Source organism: Pseudozyma flocculosa (genome assembly GCF_000417875.1).
Source record: "Pseudozyma flocculosa PF-1 unplaced genomic scaffold scaffold00011, whole genome shotgun sequence".
Lineage (NCBI taxonomy): Eukaryota > Fungi > Basidiomycota > Ustilaginomycetes > Ustilaginales > Ustilaginaceae > Pseudozyma > Pseudozyma flocculosa.
In genome coordinates this window covers 106,380-121,755 of record NW_006920879.1, presented here as the reverse complement: position 1 = coordinate 121,755, position 15,376 = coordinate 106,380, and the positions used below count along the sequence as shown (strand labels likewise).

Genomic DNA, 15,376 nt, shown 5'->3' with positions numbered 1-15,376 from the left:
TCCGTTCCCCCTTCCCTTCCGTTCCTCTCCACGCCTCCGTCCNCTCCCTCCTTCCTCGTCCGTCCNCCNCCTCCCCCCCCNCCCCCCCCNCCCCCCCCCCTTCCGTGGAATCTCAATAGCGTACCATCCCATGTCGTGCCGCGTCGCTCGCTCAGCATCACGGCCTGTTCTAAACGATGTCGAGTCGGTTTCTGATTTCGTCTGCTTCACTCTGCTCCGCCTTGGATCCTGGACGGCGTCGAAGAGGAGCGCGCCCCGCCGTCCACCTCCGACGGTAGATCGTCCGGCTGCAGTGCGCCCTCTCCGCCCTCTTCCTCCCTCACCTCCGCCTCCGCCTCCGCCCCTGCCTCTTCACCATCCTCCACCACCTCCGCACCACGTCGAGGCTCGACGAGCAACGCAAGTCTCTGCATGTATCCCCTGCGGATCCAGCCGCGCTTGACGAGGCGGTGCAGCGTGGATCTCCAGTCGTTCCTCTCCCTCCCCTCGCCCACCTCCTCCCCGCCGCCGCCCATCCCGCGCCGCCTCCCGCGCGTCGTGGCCTTCATATCCCTCACGCCATCCCACACCCCACCAAGATACCGTCGTCGTCGCTCCTGCTGTTCCCGCCCAGCAGTGTTGTAGCGCTCAAACAGGTCCAGACACCGTTTCGCCACTTGCCCCTCGTCCTCTCGATCTTGCTCGCTTCCACCGCCACGCCCACCACCAGCGACGGCGCGGGGACCACCGAGGCAGAATCCAAGGACGCGTCGGAAGCTGCGCGTGCTCAGCTCAATTCGCCACGGGTAGGGATCCGCGTGGACGCAAAAGTGGGTCAGGAGCCGCAGCGACGTCGACGAGCGCTCGTGCCGCGGTAGCGTAGAGACCTTGGCGAGGAGGTAGAGGAGCGTCTGCTCGCTCGGCGCCAGCGTGTACCCCGGTTCGCCGTCGTTCCGACTCCTCGAGGTTGCCCGTGCAGCGCTTGACGATGTGTTGGAGTCGTCGATGGCAGCGGCAGCGGCGGTGGCGGTGGCGGTGGCGGTGGAGGTCGTCGATGTGGACGCTGCTTCGCTCGTCGACGTCGAGGCATCAGCGTGAATGGCCGAGGCGGCAGGGACAGGGGATCGACAGCCTGCCCCTTCTTGCGCACCCGGTTCGCCGGATGCGCCGTCGACATTGGCGGCCTGGCGCACGAGGTCGATCGACGTCAACCGGCGGAACAGCTGCAGCATCTCGTCGAGGGACACTTGCGGATCCCGGAAGTGGGATCGCATCGCAATGTTCAGGAGCGTCGTCCCGTCGATGCTCTGCATCGGATCCGAGACGGGCAGCGCAAACGGTGTGCCGCTGCTGCTGTGTTGGGCGGTGGCCTCGCTGGACGAGGCGGGGTCAACGTCGAGAAGACTCTGTGGCGGATCAAAGAGGGCGTCGAACGCTGGTGGGTTGGCGTCGAGATGTAGGAGTACGAGATTGAGCACCTGCTCAGACTGTCCGCGGTCCGCGAGGTCGTTGAGTGTCGAAAGGAGGAGCCAGGACGGCGGCTGCCTCGCCGTTGTCGTGTTCGATCCATTGCTGCTGCGACCAGGCTCGTCACTGCGCGATCTACCCTCATCTGCATCGGCAAGACGACGTCGCGAGATGGACGTCAGCGTGGGGAGAAAGGTGGCCGCCACGGCGGCGCGCTCCGAACGCATCATCTCGATATGCTGCTGCTTGGCCAGCTTGTCCTCTTCGGCCAGCAGCTGCGCCTCAGACCACTCCCAGATCGGAGTGCGCGGGGCTGCGACATCCTTGGGGGCAGCGTCGGCCTCTTCCGATAAGCGCATCTTTCGCCGACTCTTGCGGCTGGCCGGTAGCGACGCCGCGCCAACGTCAGAGTCATCGCCGCTCGACCTCAGATGGGCCTTGCTAGCCGCGTCGTCTTGAGGCATCTCTTCTGATGCCGGGAAGGCCGGTTGCGCGAGGCCGTGTCGTATCAGGTTGCTCCAGACGTATGGCGAGATGGCTTCCTTGTCGACAGCGTATCGATGCATCAGGGCTCTGACGAGGTTCCAACGCCCGTGTTTGGCGGCGAGCGTGACGAGGAGCGAGTTGCCCAGGTCGACGGGCTCGATGGGCGGAGGCCAGCCAGATACCCAATCGCCGCGCCTGCTCGGCCGATGATCGGACCCTGCGCGGCGGTGGCGGGCACTTCGAGATTGGGCGCTCTCCGAAGCCCGCTCCTGCAGCCTGCGCAGGGTCTTGATGTCTTCGTGCAGGAAGGCGTAGCGCAAGAGCAGCGCCAGGCTCTCGGCGCTCTCGTCCAGACGGGCTTCCGGGTCCGAGGGTCTTCGCCGCTGTTGCCAGAGGACGTCGAGGTAGAGGCTGAGCAGCTGACCGGGCGTCGGTTTCGGTATGCTGGACTCGACATGGCGGCGCAGTGAGAGCAGCAATTTGGCTTGACCGAGCGTGAGGTGCGGATAGGCGCGTAACGTGGCCGAGAGCGAGGACCAGACCGGTGCAGGGCGATGGCTCCTTGTCACGTTTTGGGTCCCTGCTGGCAAAGTGGCGAGGGCTTCAGCGAAGATGTCGACCTCTTGAGTCTCCTTCGCCTTTCCCTTGGAGAGAAGAGCAGCGATGCCAGGGTAGAGGAGGGGCTTGGCCGCCTCGTTCCCTCGCGAAGTTGAGGACGCAGCAGGAGTCCATAGGTCGTTGTTGACGAAGTCAGCTTGGCCCCTCTTTGCAGCTTTCCTGTCCGAGGCGCCCTGCAGTCTAAGCGGGCTGTGTCCATGGCTGGTAGGTGGGCCGGTCCGGCTGCTGCCGCTGCTGCTGCTGCTACCGGTGCTCGAGCTCGAGGTGGGAAAGGGAGGTGGTGTAGGTGGAATATACGGCCTCGCTGCCGATGTGGCCTCGGCGTCTTCCTCCTTCTCCTCGCCTGTAGGGGCAGCATCCTGCTCCTGGCGGTGAGCGGTGGCCTGAGGCTGCGTGCCGGCGCCCTGGGTGTGATTGAGTCGGCTCAATAGGGGACCGGGGAGGGTGCTCGAGAGGAGCGGTGTTGCATGTTGGTGGTGCCGGTGGTGCTGATGGTGCTGCGTAGCTCGTCTCGACAGGATCGAGACGGCATTTCGCATCTACGGATGCTGCCGGGGCTATGGTCGCTCGATCGCTGTGGGTGGTGCGATCCAGGCGAAGGCGGTGCGGATCGCGGTCGTGATCGAGATTGAAATGTCGCCGAGGAACAAGAGCGGACGAGAGCGGGCGAGGTAGCAGCCGAGCGTATGTACAGTGCCAGATGGCTGGTGTCGCCCGGAGCAGCTAGAAGGTTGGGGAGTGGTGGTGCCGATGGTCGAGATGGCGAGTCGAGGGGTTGCTTGAAGGGCCGAAGGAAGAGGCCGGGTCCAGCTCCAGCTCCAGCTCCAGCTCCAGCTCCAGTCCCAGTCGGCCAGCGCCAGGCGGAAAAAGAAGATTGCGGCCAAAAAGCCTGGCGGGAGGGCCCCTGCCCCACCCAACTTCTTCTCAGCCAGGCCAGCCCAGCCCAAGCCAGGCGCCTCGCCGGGGACGCACCCGATCCACTGCGCGTGATCGCAGCCCGCACGCCCAATCCGGCTGCACCAGCCGCCTCTCCGCTCGCCACCCTTCACCATTTGGCCTCGCGATGACGCTGCTGCTGCTGACGCTCAGACAGAGGACCAGGAAAGAGACTACGCCGGACATCAGGGCTGCATGGTTACTTGTACATGGGGAACGATTAGGCGGCTGGGCTCCTTGGGCTGAGCGAGGAACGGGAAGGTCAGAAATCGAGAGACACGGCAACCTCTAGGTGGTCGATAGGGCGTGCAAAGGCTACGGCGGCGGAGGCGCCACCTCAGCTCAAAGTGTCACAAGCCGTAGGTGAAGATGGACCCTATGCAGACGGACCAGTCTGCATGTAGACGCCCTGCTGCTGCTGCTGTTGTGCGGCCAGCGCCTGCTGGTGAGCCACGGCAGCCGCCTGCTGCTGCGCCGCCTGTTGCGCCTGGACCGCGGCGCGCTGCTGCTGCTGCTACCATGATTCCAGCGACCGACGCGCCCAAGATGTTCAATTTGAAGCGCGCAGGTCAGCACTCTGGCTCTGTCTGATAGGCGAGTCGGCAGCGGCCTGCGGCGTCTCTCAGCCTCTACTCACCTGCTGCTGCGCCTGCAGCGCCGCCGATCCGCCGTTGCCCATGTTGAGCGACGATCCGGTGCCAGCATGCGGCTGGGGAGCCACGGCGGCCGACGTGGTGAAGTAAGGATGTCGGAGCGCCTCGTCGGCGCTGATGCGCTGCGTGGGGTCAAACTTGAGCAGCTTCTCCAGAAGGTCGATGGCCAGCGGGTGCGCCGTCGGGAACATCTGCTGGAAGGGAACTTTGAACAGGCGAGGGAAGGGTCGGATCTGGATCTCGGGCTGTGCAGGCGGCGCGGAAAGTGATGGAGAGAGACAAGCGGGTGTGGGCAGTCAGAGGGACGGAGATGAGAGAGTGTAAGCGACGGTACCAGGATCAGCAGCGCCATGCCACGCAGCAGCGCGGCATCATCGTCCATGGGCGGCCACATACCGAGTCGTTGACCAGCCGCTTCATGGTAGCGTCGTCGGGGGTGCCGAGCACCTTGAGGATCTGGGTGAGCTGGTCGTTGTTGTCGCGACCGCGGAAGAGGGGCACGCCGGTGATCATCTCTGCCATGATGCAGCCGGCGCTCCAGATGTCGATGCTGGTCGAGTAGGTGCGGCTGCCCATGAGGACGTCGGGGGCGCGGTACCAGAGCGTGACGACCTCGTTGCTGAAAGTGTTGACGGGTATGCCGAAGGCGCGTGCGAGGCCAAAGTCTGCGAGTTTGAGCTCGCCGCGCTTGTTGATGAGGAGGTTCTGGGGCTTGAGGTCGCGGTGGAGGACGCGGTTCTCGTGGCAAAAGGCGGTGCCCTTGAGCAGCTGGAACATGAAGCTGCGTACGGTGGTGGGGTCGAGCGCGCCGCGCTTGCCGTGGATGTCCATGTACTTTTTGAGGTCCTGCGCCATGAACTCGAAGACGAGCATGAGCTTGGACTCGGTGTGGATGACGTCGTAGAGGCGAACGATGTTGGTGTGGCGGAGCTCCTTCATGAGCGAGATTTCGCGGATGGCGGTCGAGGGGGTGCCCTCCTCGGCATCTAGGTGGATCTCCTTGAGCGCGACAATCTCGTTGTTGAGGCGGGAGCGCCCCTTGTAAACGGTGGCGTAGGTGCCTTCGCCGAGCTTTTCAAGCTGGACGTAGTTCATCGTTGCCCAGGCCGTGGGGGGGAAGAGAGGAAAGAGAAGGGCTGCTGCTGCTGCTGCTGCTGCTGCTGCTGCTGCTGCTGCTGCTGCTGCTGCTGCTGCTTGCGAGGCGGTGCGGAGATGCGGTTGGTGGAAGTGAGGAGCGGAAGCAGAGGAAGCAGAGGAAGCAGTGGAAGCAGAGGAAGGAGAGGGAGCCGTGCTGCTGCGAAGAAGGCGGGAGTGGCGGAGGTGAAGGTGAGTTGCCAGGAGGATCCAGGCCGTATCAACTCCACCTTGCCGTGGCTTGGCTGACTTGCTGGTGCTCGCTGCTGGCGTTGGCCCGCACGCGCCCGCCCGGGCAGCAGCTGAGCAGGTGTCGGGTCTGGCCTCCGAGTCCAACACCGAGCACGCACGCTAGACCGGCCAGGGGGCGGCTGTGGCCCTTGCATGCCCGCCTGCCCGACAATCGGGCCGCGGTTGGCTGCAGATGGGACTACTGGTCGGCTGGCTGGCTTATGCAATGCTCTGTCAGCCAGCCTGGCCTGGGCCCGACGAAATTTTGGGTGGGCAGGCCTGCAGGCAGGCAGAAGAAAAAACCTGCTGGGCCAGCCTTCTCTCTCTCCTGAGCCGTCAGCCGGCAAGGCAGCCAGGCACGCAGCAGCAACCACCGAGAAAAAAAAGTTGCGAAGATCCAGTTCACGTTGCTGCCTGGCTGCTCCTCGTCTCCGGCCAGGACGCAATCCACGCCAACACCACCACCTCCTCTCCACGTCTCAGGGCCATCGTCGCCTCGTCTCTCCTCTCATAGACACTCGGACGCTGCCTCTGGATCATCATTCTGCGAAGCTCTCAAGTCGCCGCAGCAGATCGCGTCCAAAAGCCGCTTTCCAACTGAAAAGGCTGCCCCGCACTTGGCCCCCTCTCTTCGCTGCTCGCTCCTCCTTGTCCTCGACCGCAATCCCAACCACCACCAAAGCGGACATCGCGCTTGCCGATCCACCGATATGCCCAGAAACAAGCCTCAAAAGGCTGCAAAGTCGGGCAAGCTGTCCACCAGCACCCTCAACCAGCCCCTGCTGCCGTCCTCGGGCGCCACCGCCGCCTCGACCGCCTCGTGCTCCTTTTCGCCCGCGCCCGAACACGGTCTCTTCGCCCACATCTCCAACCAGGTCCACCAGCAGAGGCTCAAGGTCTACAACGCATCTGCATCGGCCGCCGAACAGACGCAGCTCGTCACCGACTACCTCCTCCAGCAGAGCGGCGCATCCTGCCTCTCGTCGCGATGGGTCCGCGTTCACGCCTCGCCCGCATCGGGCTCGCCATCAAAGGCCTCCAAGAAGCGCAAGCAGTCGCAGGACGGCACCCCGCGTACCGACGAAGCTGAGTCCACAAGCACCCAGCTGCTCCTCGCTCTTGGCCTCTCCTCGGGGCAGATCCACCTCTTCTCGCCCTCGCTCGCCAAGGCCGTCGCCATCCTCGACGCTAGCTCCGCCGCCGGCAGCGGCACCTCGGCCGCCGCCAATGCCGGCGTCGTATCGCTCAGCCACGCCGAGCGCGAGCGCATCCTCTTTGCCTGCTCCAAGAACGGCTGGGTCTCGACTTTTGCCACCGCTGGCCTCCAGACTGGTGCCGACCCGACGCCCATCAAGCCCGTCTCGTCCTTCCGCCCGGACCCCAAATCGGCCGTCCAGACCGTCTCGGCCCTCGGCAGCCACCTCCTTGCCGCCCACCACAGCATCACGCTGGTTGACAGCAGCAGCCCCAGCGGCAAGGCCAGGGCCTCGTTCACCGGCCACGCCTCTCCCGTCACGCACCTCGAGTGGATCGATGCCAACTCGTTTGTCTCGGCCGCGGAGGGCGACCGCGTCATCTACGTCTGGTCCTACGAGCCCAGCAGCACCGGTAAGGTGGCTCAGGGCAAGCCCGTGGCCACCGTGGCACTCGACGCCCCCGTCCGCTGCATCGCCGTGTCCAAGCAGGCGGCATTGGGATCCAGCATTGCCGTCAGCGGCGGCGATGACGGCGAGCAGCGTCTGCTCATCGTCGTCGTGACCCAGAGCGGATCCGTCCGCATCTACGGTCTTCCCGATGCGTCGTCCTCCACGCAGCAGGCCGCAGGGACCAAGAAGGCCAAGGCGTCGGTCCTGCCGGCGCTCGAGCTCGTCTCTCAGTTCCAGGGCACCTCGTCCGAAACCGAGTGGCTCGACGCGCGGTTCCTCGACACCAGGGCCGGCCAGGCTGACGGCGTCGCCGACCGGCTCCGGCTCGCCCGGCTCGTCCGCGGAGCCAAAGTCGTCATTGAGGATGTCTCGATCCTCGACGCCAAGACCGGCCTCGTGCGCAAGTCGATCGAGTTCTCGAGGTCCTCGGGCACCAAGAGCCTGTCTGCGGGCAACGGCCTGCTTAGCGCCAACGCCGACGATGCGCAGCTGACGGGCGGGTCGGCGCAGACGCAACGCTACGTCGAGCCGCCGACGAGGATGTCGAGCGCGGCGGACGTGGCGACGGCGTCGCTGCGCGAGGCGGGGCTGGTGGGTGACGAAGAGATGCCGGTCGCCTCGGCCACTGGCGACGAGCCGACGCTGGCGCAGCGCCTCAACGGTCTGGGCTTCAAGGACCACGGAGACGGCGGCGGCGACGACGACGACGAGCCGGGTGCCGGCGGGCAGAGGCGCGGGACAGGCGGCCTGGTGAGCGAGGCGTCGCTGTGGTCGTCGCTCTCGCAGGCGCTCCACTCTGGCGACACGTCGCTGCTGACCAACTGCCTCAACCACAACGATGCGGGCCTGATCCGGGCTACGGTGCGTGGACTGTCCGGCCCGCTGGCCGTCAAGCTGATCGAGGAGTGCGTGGCGCGCCTCAACGGAGCCGGCGGGTCTACCGCGTCGAAGGGCACGCTAGGCAGCCAGCGCGCGCGCTCGTTGATCGAGTGGATCCGCTCTGCGCTGCTGATCCACATGGGCTACATGATGAGCCTGCCGCACCTCGTGGGGCGGATGTCGAGCTTGCACAGCACGCTGTCTGCGCGGATCGCGACGCACGAGCGCCTCCTTGCGCTCAATGGGCGGCTGGAGCTGGTGCTTTCGCAGATTGAGGCGCGGGCTGCGTACGTCGAGCAGGCGGCGGCGCGCAATGGGCAGGCTCCGCAGGTGCAGGGCGTCAAGTTCAGCCAGCAGCGGAGCAAGGCGGCGAGCACCAAGGCGCAGCAGCAGCAGGCGGCGGGCAAGGCTCCGATCGACGAGCGCGCACGGAGGGAGGGCAAGAAGTGGGTCGAGGAGAGCGACGACGACGACGACGACGACGAGGGCATGGACGTCGATGCGACGGGCATGATTGTGCGGGGCGACGACGACGAGGACTCGGACGCCGACATCCAGGACATTACCCTCGGCGCCGAGGACGACGACGACGAGGATGACGACGACGAGGATGACGACGAGGACGAGATTGTCGTGAGGAGGCGGAGATCGAGGGCCAAGGCTGCCGCGGCCGATGGCAACACGTCGGCCGAGTCTGCCGACGAGGATGAGGACGACGAAGATGATGATGAGGACGAGGACGACGATGAGGAGGACGATGAGGACGACGACGACGACGAAGACGACGACGACGCAGAAGACGAGAGCGATCTCGAAGAGGAGGGCGCAAGCGACCTAGAGGTGAGTACGCGGTAGTCACAGCGGCGAGCCGGCCGCGGGCCGAGTGGGAGCTCTGGGACCGCCTGTGCATGGCTGACCACGACGACCGCCCTCTTCCCTGCTCCACGACGCACCAGGACGATGATGAGGACGACGAAGACGACAGCGAGGGCGGTGGGCCCAATGGCATGTTTGACCTCGAGGCCGAGGAGGGCACAGACGAGGACGACGAGGACGACGAGTGAGGCGGCCATCGCTGCGAGCCGTTGGACGTCTGTGGCCCTCGTGTCGCGACGCTGTTGGCCGCAGCCCCTGCAATCTTTTCTATCTTATCACCTGCTCAATTGACCGTTATCGTCGGACTGTGCTGTGCTTCTGCTGACCTCCCGGTCGTGGCGAAGGAAGGTGGACGTGCACTGAAACTTGAGGTCAAGAACGACGACTGGCCGTACCGGTAGACGGGTCTGGAAGAAGCGGCGTCGCCCGTCGGAGCTTTCCGCGTTTCCCCCCCACGTTTTCTTCCATGCCCTGGCTGGCTGGCTGCTGGCGGCGGCCCTCGCGAGGCGAGGCGGAAGGCGGGCGAGCGGCAGGGAGGGGGAAAAAAATATCCGCCGTGGCCCGGAGCGCCTGCCTGGCCTGGCTTGGGGCTGGCTGGCTGGGCTGGGAAAAATTGGGCCAAGGCAGGCAAATCGGGAAGAGGCTTCCGCCCGCCCGCCCGCTCACTCGCCCAGCTCGAGCCAGGCCAACCAGGCCAAGCCAAGCCAAGCCAAGCTGAGGATCCGACCGAGCTCGACCCTCGCAGAGCAGTGCAGAGAGCGCAGGCCAGGGCCGCCGAGGCCGAGCCCCGTCCGTCGCCGCCTCCGCCGCCGCCGCTGCCGCCGTTTTGCCGGTGATGCTGGAATTCCAACACCCAACGGCGCGCGATCACTGGCCGTCACCACCAGCTCCACCCTCACCACCGCACCCCGACCCTCCTCACCATCACCACCATCACCAACACCACCGCCGCAACCACCACCGCTCCGCCTCCTCGTCTTTCCCTCACCTCGTCTACCTTCACCTCGCCCCCCCGGCCCACACCCTCGCCATGTTCCGACTCGCCGCCTCGACGCTGGCCCGGCCCCTCTCGCGGTCGGGCGCCGGTGCCGCCTCGTTTTCCACGAGCGCGCTCCGCCGCTCGTACGAGGACACCATCAAGAACCTCATGATCAACAAGGACTCCAAGGTCATCTGCCAGGGCTTCACCGGCAAGACGGGCACCTTCCACTGCCAGCAGGCGCTCGAGTACGGCACCAAGCTCGTCGGCGGCGTCAGCCCCAAAAAGGCCGGTCAGACCCACCTCGGCCTGCCCGTCTTTGGCAGCGTAAAGGAGGCCGTCCGCGAGACCCAGCCCCACGCCAGCGTCCTCTACGTGCCCCCGCCCGGCGCCGCCGATGCCATCATCGAGTCGATCGAGAACGAGGTGCCCCTCATCGTCTGCATCACCGAGGGCATCCCCCAGAAGGACGAGATCCGCGTCGCCGCCGCCCTCCGCTCCCAGTCCAAGTCCCGCCTGGTCGGACCCAACTGCCCCGGCGTCATCAACCCCGAGGGCTGCAAGATCGGCATCATGCCCGGCCACATCCACACGCCCGGAAAGATTGGTGAGTCGAGGCCGTTTCTCGCTGCGACGCGCCTCGTCGCTTTCCTCGCCCCGACGCACCGACTGACGGGCTGTTTGTCTGTCCACCCGCAACCTCGGCCTACCCCGCCTTCGACCCTGCTACCTGTGCCTCTGCCCCCTGCCCCTGCCCCTGCCCCTGCCCCTGCCTCTGCCTCTGCACCGCAACCCCCATAGGTATCGTCTCGCGATCCGGCACGCTGACCTACGAGGCCGTCAACCAGACGACGCTCGTCGGGCTGGGCCAGTCGATCTGCGTCGGCATCGGCGGCGACCCGTTCCCGGGCTCGACGACGCTCGACGTGGTCAAGTACCTGCTCGAGGACGACAAGTCCGAGGGCCTGGTCCTCATTGGCGAAATCGGCGGCAGCATGGAGGAGGACGCGGCAGAGTACCTGGAAAAGTACAACAAGACGCGCGCCAACCCCAAGCCCGTCGTCGCCTTTATTGCCGGCAGGACGGCCCCGCCCGGTAGGCGCATGGGCCACGCCGGCGCCATCATCAGTGGTGGAAAGGGAGGCGCCGACGACAAGGTCGCCGCCCTCACCAAGGCCGGCGTCATTGTCGCCGACAGCCCCGCCAAGATTGGCGCCCTGTGAGTTTGTCGTGTGGGGCGCTCGGGCTGCGCTGCCGTCATCGTCGTCGTCGCGGCGTGGTCGCGGCGTCGTAGCGTCGTCGAAAAGGCAATGTGCCCAGTCCGCTGACCCTCGCTCGGATCTTCTTCTTTCTCCCCCGCTTCGCTGCGCTCCGCGCCCCCCCTCACCCCACAGCATGAAGAAGGCCATGCAGGAAGCCGGCCTTGCCTGAACGGCATCAGGACGACGACGACCCGCCCGTTCCTCTCTTATCTCTCTCTCGTTCTCGCTCCAGCCCCACACCCTTGTAAAGCCACAACCAGCCCAACCCCTACCTTGCTCAGTCCGAGCGTCGGTCGATTCGATCAATGGCGGCCCAGCCTAGCCCGCTCGGATCCGATGTCATCGGCAAGACCTAAAGCGAAATAGATCCCCCCCAAGACCCTATCGCGAGCCGGGATAGTCTCTGTTGTGCATGCGATCCAGAGGGGGAAAAAGGGTCCTGGTGCGGGGTGCGGCGAGGACCAGATAAGGTCGAGGGGGAGACGAGACTGAAGGAGGGAGGGGCTAGAGGGATTGGGTATACGATGCTGGGAAACTGGACGATTTCGATGTTGAGCAACGGGGATCGCGGTTCGGGGTGGGGAGTAAAAGTGTGGAGGAGGGGACACGAAAGAAGGTCAGAATCAGCCCGGCCTCCCTTCGACTCCAGCTCGTCGAGCAAAACCAACGCGGCGCGCGAGCCCCGGCGGTGGGGGAAACTCACATTCCAATGCGGCTGCCCAATCCGCCGACCTCGACACGACCCTGCCACCAGTCGTCGCGCGTCCTCGTCTTTTTCGTGACGCCAATCACCTGTCCCCTCTGGAAGCCCAGATCGCCCTCTTGCTGCGCCTCAAAGTCGTACAGCGCCACCACCCTCTCTATCACCCGCGGCTCCCCCTCCCCCTCCCCCCCCTCGTCGTCGTCCCGTCCATTTGCGAAGAAACCATTGCCCGCGCCCCCACCGTTACCACCAAAGTAATCTCCCTCCCTACCTCCACCACCACCACCGTTGCTGCTGCTCGTGACAAAGTCGTCGTCGTCGCCAATGAGGTTGACGTCGTCGCCGTGGCTTTCCGGTATCGTCGGCGTCGTCCCGCTTCGAGATGCGATCCCGGATCGTCGTCGTGTCGATGTGGGCGACGTCGAGATGCCGGCAGACGACGGGCTCGCCGTCGGTTGCGGCACGTTGGTGGCGCCCAGCGTCGAGATGCCGCGCATCGTCGATCCCGCATAGCCCCCGTCCCACTTGGGCTGCAGCTGCGGCGTCCGACCTGCCCCAGGGCCCGTGCCCGTCCACTTCCGCTCCAGGCCGGCCGTCAGATCCGCAAATGGATCCGAGGTTGCAGTCGAGCCTTCGCGGGCCTTCCTCGCACCGCCGAACAGATCGTCATCGGCAAAGTCACCGTGGCGACCGCCGCCAAAACCGTTGCCGTCGCCATCGCCGTCGCCCGAGTCAAACGTCGACCACCCATGCCGACCCGTGACCGACATGCTCGAGTTGGTGCGGTGCTGCCGGAACGGCGATGCCGACGATGACGCCGTCGCCGACGCCGGCGCATCAAACAAGGCTCCGCTGTTCAGCGGTCCACCGTAGCTCGGACTGCGGCCAGAGTGCGAAGGGCGGTACGACGAGCCCCTGTAGCCCGCACTGCTGCTGCCGCCGCCACCGAAGCTGCCGCTCTGCAGCTCCCTGTCCAACGAGTCTAGCGGCTCTCGCTGCGCGCTGCGCCTGCCGCCGAGGTCGACGTCGACGTCGACGTCGGCACCGCTGCTGTCCGGGATGGGCGTGGATCCGGTCCGTTCCGACTTTTTCCTGCCAAAGCTGCCGAAGCTGAGGTTGCTTGCGATGCTCGACGAGCGCTGGCGGATCCCTGGTCGCTTGCGGACCGACGCGCCCGAGCCCGTCCGAGGCGGGGCATTGGAGATGGACGATATGGGCGAGCCGAACGCGTAGCTGCCGAGGTTGCGCGTCTCGGCCTCGTTGCGTCGCCGCCTGTCGGCCTCGGTCCAGCTCTCGGAGCTGCGGCGCGGCGGGTCCGAGATGCCAAGGCGGTCAAAGTCGTCTTCCAGCAGGTCCGACGCGTGCTTGCCGGTGCCCTGCTTGCGCGATGCTCCCGAGGCGCCGCCGTTCTGGTACTGCTCCCTCCGCTCGCTCCAGCTCATGCCCGCCGCAGTGCTGGCGGCCGCTGCACTTGGATCCCTCGAGTGGAGTGAGTCGCTGTCGAGGCTGTCGCGGTCGCGGTCCCGATTTCTGCCGCTGCCTTGCGGTCGGTCGCGGCCGCGATCGCCATAGCGGAAAAAGTCTTCATCGTCGTAGGGGTTGTGGTCGAGGTCGCCTACTGGGGTGTGTGCGAGCGTGAAGCGTTCGATGGTGCTGATGAGTCCCTGGGCAAAGGCGGGCACGTCTACGCTGCCGGAGAGGATCTGTTTTGCCGTGTGGCCGTTGCGACCGTAGGCCTTTCCGTTTGCGTCTTCGCGGTCGATGAGTACGGTGCCCTCTACGGATACGCCGCCGTAGAGGCCCTTGCTTCGGCTGTAGCTGAACATGGCTGCGAGCTTTCCGGAGCTGTTTACGGAACCGCTGGCCTCTGCGGACCTGCCGAGGGGCCCGACGGCGAGGCTGAGGTTTCCGCCGAGCTGGAGGGAGCCGGTGGCCATAAAGGAGCGTACTGCGGAGCGCGAGTTGAGTACGATGAGGAAGTCGGTGACCTCTGCGCCGACGTTGAAACCGCCGCCGAGGCCGCCGATGCCGATGGCTGCGGGAGCGGACCACTTGCCATCGTCGGTCTTTACGATGACGACGCCGCTGCCTGCGCGAGCCGAGAGGACAAAGCCGATGCGGAAGACCGAGAAGATGGCGAAGCCCTTTGCCTTGCGAAGGACGCTGAGGGGGAGCACCCTGTCGAGGCCGTTTACGGGGTCGACGAAGTCGTTTAAGATCTGGGGAGGGGGGTAGGGGAGGGAAGGCTAGGCGTGTCAGATTGGAGAGCGAAGAGGGACGTGCAAGGGGGGGCAAGGGGCGCTGATCCTCACCTGCGTCGCCTTTCTGCACTCCTGGGAGAGCGAGACGGGGATGGGGTTGCCCATGGTGGGGCCGGTGCGGGAGTGTTAGGATGGGTGCGGATTGGAAAGGGGTGATGATTCGAGGTGAGGGGCAGCGAGGGCGAGGGGTGGTTGGTTGCAGTGATGATGGCGAGCGAGTGAGGAAGAGAGAGAGAGTCGTGGTGGTGGTGGTGGTGAGGGCTGTCTTGTCTCTGGCTCTGGATTTGGTTTGGGCAGGCCGAGGATGTGATGAGGGTGAGGCAGGGCGAGGTGACGACGACGAGGGGAGCCAGAGTGACGAGGGGCGCGGACCCACGGTGCAAAAGCAGGCCTGCCAGCCGGCTTGGCGTTCCCGCTGCTGCTCCGGCCGCAAAGACGAGGTGGAGGCCTGCCCTGCCTCGCCTCACTCTCCGTCACCCCCGCCGGCTTTGGCTTCGGAGTTGGGCTGCCGAAACGGCCATCGGGTTGGCTCGCTTCAGGTCCAATCGGGTGCCATCATGCCGATGATTTTTGGCCCGATACGGCTCGCTGCCAGCCTGGGATCGGCGATGCCAGGGAGCCCCTTAGCCTGCACCAGCCTCGACTGGCCCGCATCGATCTGCAGCCCAAACGCAGCCGTGGCCTGCCCAGCCACCAGCATCCGGCACCACGCGCCTTCAAGTCACCTGCCAGACTGTGTGGCTCGGTTGGTCTGCTCGCTGCCCCTCTTGAGTACAACTGGCTTGCTCTGCGCCGCGTTGCATCGTCGCTCGAGTGCTTGCCAGGCGCGACGAGTGCTTGACCATCAAGGGCCGGACGAGGTCGAGGGAGAGATGCAGGCAGCCACCGCCCGTCGCCGAGGTCGGGATGCCCCGTGGCTGGCAGGCTTGCAGGCCACCCAACCACGGCGGCATTTTTTCTATTTCCGAGCGGGTGGGGCGCGCTCGGCAGGCCCAGAGGGGCGCGGGCTGCAGGCAGGCCCCGCCCAGAGTTTGAGAAACAAAAGCAGCCGGGCACGGCACCAAGGCGGGACGGTCGGGCAGTCGGGCTGCCAGCCAGCCAGCCAGCCAGCCAGTCGAGCCAAGCCAGCTTTCGACACACAACCACACACGCTCTGCCCCTCGTGCAACCGCCCTCGCCTCGCCGCCTCGCCTCGCAGGGCTCGCACACAGCCTGCCTCTCGGCTGCCCTCGTACCACCACCACCAACCACCACCTCGATCATCGC

General features: G+C 65.9%; 5 protein-coding genes across 5 annotated transcripts; 2 read left to right on the top strand and 3 right to left on the bottom strand.

The window, feature by feature from the left end:
- Nucleotides 1-206: 206 nt before the first annotated feature.
- PFL1_03541 (uncharacterized protein) lies at nt 207-3,089 on the bottom strand (the record flags this gene model as incomplete). Its single annotated transcript, XM_007881061.1, has 1 exon — nt 207-3,089. The coding sequence occupies one exon, from the start codon at nt 3,087-3,089 to the stop codon at nt 207-209; it is 2,883 nt and encodes a 960-aa protein (XP_007879252.1).
- Nucleotides 3,090-3,862: 773 nt separating this feature from the next.
- PFL1_06869 (uncharacterized protein) lies at nt 3,863-5,234 on the bottom strand (the record flags this gene model as incomplete). Its single annotated transcript, XM_007881272.1, has 3 exons — nt 3,863-3,997; nt 4,124-4,384; nt 4,536-5,234. The coding sequence occupies 3 exons, from the start codon at nt 5,232-5,234 to the stop codon at nt 3,863-3,865; spliced, it is 1,095 nt and encodes a 364-aa protein (XP_007879463.1).
- A 980-nt stretch (nt 5,235-6,214) lies between these two features.
- PFL1_03540 (uncharacterized protein) lies at nt 6,215-9,093 on the top strand (the record flags this gene model as incomplete). The annotated part of the gene is made up of 2 exons (XM_007881060.1): nt 6,215-8,869; nt 8,986-9,093. 2 exons carry the CDS (start codon nt 6,215-6,217, stop codon nt 9,091-9,093), a joined length of 2,763 nt encoding a protein of 920 aa, XP_007879251.1.
- An 842-nt stretch (nt 9,094-9,935) lies between these two features.
- PFL1_03539 (uncharacterized protein) lies at nt 9,936-11,315 on the top strand (the record flags this gene model as incomplete). The annotated part of the gene is made up of 3 exons (XM_007881059.1): nt 9,936-10,491; nt 10,686-11,103; nt 11,279-11,315. 3 exons carry the CDS (start codon nt 9,936-9,938, stop codon nt 11,313-11,315), a joined length of 1,011 nt encoding a protein of 336 aa, XP_007879250.1.
- Nucleotides 11,316-11,650: 335 nt separating this feature from the next.
- On the bottom strand, nt 11,651-14,215 carry PFL1_03538 (uncharacterized protein; the record flags this gene model as incomplete). Its single annotated transcript, XM_007881058.1, has 3 exons — nt 11,651-11,681; nt 11,850-14,068; nt 14,162-14,215. 3 exons carry the CDS (start codon nt 14,213-14,215, stop codon nt 11,651-11,653), a joined length of 2,304 nt encoding a protein of 767 aa, XP_007879249.1.
- Between the last annotated feature and the right edge of the window lie 1,161 nt (nt 14,216-15,376).